Below are 4,892 nucleotides of genomic sequence, written 5' to 3'. Positions count from 1 at the left end.
ATTGGAATTTTTAGTATGGGGATTTTTATAACTGCAACAATTCAGGAAAGTAGAAGAAGATGGTTTTGGGGTGGAGGGGGGGGGGATGGATGCTGGGGGCTGGGAAGAGGAGTATTTTAATTTTATTTTTTTTTTGCATTAATTTTTAATTTAGACGCGCTTTTTTTTATTTAAATAATTAGGGGGTAAAAAATTTCACTTTTATATAGTTTAGGTGTGTAATAGGTCACCATGATAGTTTAGGTGTGATCTAGAATTTTCGAGTATAGTTTAAGGTGGAAACGATGACTTTTCCACTTAAAAAATAAATAGTAGTATTGAATTTCAAACTCATAATATCAAAATAATTCGAAGCCAAAATTCTGATAAAGAAATTTGTTAATTATATCTTAAATTTTTCTCTTGTATATTTTGGAAACCATAATTCTATTTTATTCTCAAACTTAAATTTCACTACAAGAAAATATGTGAATTTTCTAAAATACACGACGAAAAAAATTTAAGACATAATTAACATTTAGAGACAGGGGCGGATCTAGAGGTCCCGTTGGGGTTCCCGAGAACCCAAAAACTTTCGTACGGACCTAGTATTTATATAGAGAAATATAGTAAGTATATAAAATTTTAAGTTGAGAATCTATAACCAAATTGTATTGTTGGTCTAGTGGGGTAGAGGTGCTTGTAAAAATTTTATTGCACTCATGGTTGTGGGTTCAAATCCATTACTTACTATTTGTTTTTATTTTTATCTAATATGGGAAACCCACAAACTTTAAATCCTACATTCGCCTCTGAATTAGAGATCGGGTGATTCTCAATTATTATCATTCTTGGTACAGATAGAGTTATACTTGCTCTAAGAGGAAACTCTTTGGATTGCTTTTATTTATAATACTAGAAAATCAAATTAAATAATTAAGAGTACAAAACCTATTCCAATATGAATTTGGAGAAACAAATTTTAACTACACATCAATTAAATAAATACTAAATCCTAAGGAAATTTGATTCCCTATTCCCAAACAAATTTGGTTTCTTAAACAAGTCCTAACGAGACAAAGTATTTTCCTCCGTACTGAACTACTCTATCGCATGTTCTGGATTCATTGTTTTTCCCTTCCTTTAGTCTAAGCTGCAACTTTATACCCCTCTTGTGTAACAACGCAATTTGGTGTGATTGTATTTTTTTTCTTATTTATTTTTATATACTTATTATTCAATGATCTTATTTTATTCTTGAATTCATTGTTCGCAACAAATTTTCGTTCATGGAAAATAAATTTTAACCACAAACAAAAATATGAAGAAACAAGAATTTTTTATTGATAAACGATTGTGGTTACAAATGTGTTCCTCCCTTGATTCTCCTCTCTTGATTTTCTCCGTAATTCGAGGGTAGTTAGTGGCTTATTCTCGAACATAGAATTTGATATGAATTTCTCCGTGATTCGAGGGCCGTTAGTGGCATATTTAATAAAGAAATGGACCTTGTGGCTAACTCAACCTCAAAAGCTAACTCATGAGGGGAGGATTGCCCAAGACCATATAAGGAGACCAAGAACCCTTTAACCCACCGATGTGGGACTCCAACACCCTCCGCACGCCCAGGGCTGGATATTTGGAGCGTGGACATTATAAGACGGGGGCCCAACATCGGAAACAATGAACTGGGTGAGCCTGGCTCTGATACCATAATAAAGAAATCGACCTTGTGCCTAACTCAACCTCAAAAGCTAGCTCATGAGGGGAGGATTGTCCAAGACCATATGAAGAGATCAAGAACCCTTTAACCCACCGATGTGGGACTCCAACAGTATTTCTCGAACGTAGGAGTAGTTGAATTTGATGTGGTACTCCAACAGTATTTCTCGAACGTAGGAGTATTTGAATTTGATGGATCTTCTTGATTTATTTGATTATCAAGAAGAAAGCATTTTGATCTATAAATATCCCATGAACTTATTGGGACTTTGAAGATCGTTGATCTCTTTGTGAATATCCCGTGAATTTAGGGTTTAGGTTGAGTAGTCATCAAGCTAAATTTAGGGTAAAGTAGCCCCCAAGAACTCTAACCAAATTTGAACTCTTTTTGTAGAGCCCACAAAATTTCAATGTCGACACTTATTTTTTCATAACAATTTTAGCTACATACTCTACTTTTCTTGTAGATTTTTTTTTTCAAATTATTAATATATAACATTATCACATGATGTAACACTAGAAAACGATACGATCTATCAATAAATTATATGCATTCAAATAATACAGTACGGTACAATATAATACTCCCTCCACTTCATAATAAGTTAATTGTTGGATTCTGGCACACATGTTAAGAAAAAAAAAAAGCAAAGTCATAAATTTATCATGTTTTTTCATTTTTACCCTCTTCAAAAAGACATCACTCCCGATGCACATTTAATGGAGGATAAATTTGAAAAGAATTTCTAACATCTACCTTAAATTGTGAACCATTCACTTATTTTGAAACACTAAAATTACTCCAACAATTCACTTATTGTAAAACGGAGGGAGTAATATATAAGGATTATTCAAACAGAGTGCAAGATACTTATATGGTCCACACTCTAGTACATTGTGTTTCAATACTAGGTAAAGGAGGCAAAAGGGGGAAAAGAGGTTGGGATTCAAAAGAATTTATTTATAATATATTAAAAGTGTGAAGAGCTTTAAAAAAGTGATTTGAACTTTTTGTTCTTCATTAAAACATTTTACAATAGATAAAATCATCTTTTATCAAAACAGCACCACCATATAATACTTCAAATATTTAAAGTGTCAGGGGAGGAAGCAACCACTTGGAGCCTTCAATATAGGCAAGGGAAATAAAAGGTTTTGCCTCTTCATCACTTAATTTCTTCACATACCCAATTCTACGATCCAAAGTTGCTCCTGCTCCTTTATTCTTGTATTCTCCATAATAGACCGAGCTGAAAATAATGAGAATTTACGTTATAATATGTGTGGATTTAATATATGTTATTTAATTCTATAAATATATTTTTATACTATCAACACACACACACATCTGAAACTCATTTTTTTAATGCAACTTGTTATTTCCCATTTCTAAAATCACGAGTTAGCCTCATACTTAATGCACTTTCAGTTGTTAGAAATATTTAAACATGTAACAATAATATGCTTTCTGACTTTGGTTCGTACATTCTATTGGTTTGTCATGACCCTCTATTTTGTTATAACGCGAATTAGTATATAGCTATTAATATTCGTTCTTACCAACAAAACGAACTTATATCAAACTCGATTAGTGACCATATTATCCCTCTTAAATTAATTAACAAAAGAGTTTAACTTCTACATATAGTAGGAGTGATAGGATAAAAGGGGCGACTTTTTTTTATAAGCAAACATCGCCTATGGACACTCGAGCGAGATATCAGATAATAAGGTCATTCAAAGTGGTGGATCAATAGTATGTGATAACTAAATTAAAGTAGTTAAATAAATTTCTAAGATTTAATTAAGGGTCTTCAGTGATATCCGTTGAAACCAAGATAAGTGAATTGACGTTGCAGTAATGATGAGCTTGTGGATAAAGAGAGTTTTTGTGTGTAGACTTAGGTGAACTTATGTTAGTAAAACGAATTTAAGTTTTGTGCGTACAAAATACTCTACACTATTGTCAGTGACTACTAACCTGCCAAACTCCTTTTTGCCAAAATCAGACCATCCTTCAGGGTGAACAACATCACTCATATCAGTATATGAGAAAACAACTTTAGAGAATTGTTTCCATGCTCTTCCCAAGTATGCTGTATTTCCAGTACCAGTAACCATACAATGCACAAACGAAAATCCACTGTCTACATTTGCTGCAGCTCTTGCCTGTGCTGTCACCATTGCCATTGGATCTCCTGGAATCACATGTGTCTCTGTGTTCTATATTTTTTCCAAAAAAAAAAAAAGGGCATAGATGAAAAAAAATTTCATCTACTTTATATTATGACTAAAACAGGGAAATGATTCATGGTATGTGTCTTTGAAAAATCACTAAAATAGTAAATGTATAAAATTCTGAATCCATAATAGTAGAAGTGTAATAGATTTACCGATAAAAAACAAAGACAAAATATATAAATGTGTCCTTTAACTTGATCTTAGCTGACATTTATGTCCTCCAACTTTGAAACTTTGGGTGTGCTCAGGTAGACATTTAAATTTGTATAAAGCTAAACAAATAGACACAAACATCCCACGTGGCAATTTACGTGAGATTGCCATGTAAGACACGTATGTCTACTTGTTCAGCTTTCTACAAGTGTAAGTACCTAGTTGTGCACATTCAAACAATGAAGGGCACAAATATCAGTTGAGGTCAAGTTAAAGGACACATTTATATATCATGCCAAAAATAAAAGTTGAACCAATTGTTTTGACAAAATGTATCAAATGGTTCAGTTGGAATGGATGAAATTGACTTTGATTTTAAAGAAAAGAAAGAAGAAAGAAATGGAACTGTTAATAGTTACCAGGTATAAGGATTTGCCATTGCCAAAGATGAAATCAACAGTGCCTTCAATATAACAATCTTTGAAGAAATGTTTGCCACTATCATCACAAAATGTATCTTGAAATCCATACATTTTACAGTTATACAATGAGGCTTTGTCTCCTCCTGTCCTCAATGCTGCTGCTTGACCTAATTCACTTCTTCCATCTGGTCTTGGTGCTGTATTCTAATCATAATAATCAGAACATACATAATTAGGTTTAAAAATCTTGTTGTTTTTGTTATTATTTGCTATTTCATGTACTTCCGTTATTCTTTTTTGGATAGCTTGACCTCTCAACCACCAATGTAGAGTAAGGTCGGTGTACAGGCTATCCTTCCATACCATTATTACATA

General features: G+C 32.7%; 1 protein-coding gene across 1 annotated transcript in view; it reads right to left on the bottom strand.

Annotated features, from left to right (window-relative positions):
* Positions 1 to 2,212: 2,212 nt before the first annotated feature.
* LOC124890028 (pectinesterase 1-like) overlaps positions 2,213 to 4,892 on the bottom strand; it is an 8,441-nt gene continuing 5,761 nt past the window's right edge. The window contains exons 3-5 of the mRNA XM_047401922.1: positions 4,515 to 4,721; positions 3,683 to 3,924; positions 2,213 to 2,951 (exon numbers count right to left, since the gene is read on the bottom strand). Of these exons, the coding sequence (XP_047257878.1) occupies positions 2,792 to 2,951; positions 3,683 to 3,924; positions 4,515 to 4,721 (609 nt within the window). The 3' untranslated portion in view covers positions 2,213 to 2,791. The remainder of the gene's footprint in view (positions 2,952 to 3,682; positions 3,925 to 4,514; positions 4,722 to 4,892) is intronic.

The sequence above is a fragment of the Capsicum annuum genome, unplaced genomic scaffold (genome assembly GCF_002878395.1).
Source record: "Capsicum annuum cultivar UCD-10X-F1 unplaced genomic scaffold, UCD10Xv1.1 ctg1001, whole genome shotgun sequence".
In the NCBI taxonomy this organism is placed as follows: domain Eukaryota; kingdom Viridiplantae; phylum Streptophyta; class Magnoliopsida; order Solanales; family Solanaceae; genus Capsicum; species Capsicum annuum.
The sequence above is the reverse complement of the archived record's forward strand: the minus strand, read 5'-3'. Positions and strand labels throughout refer to the sequence as shown.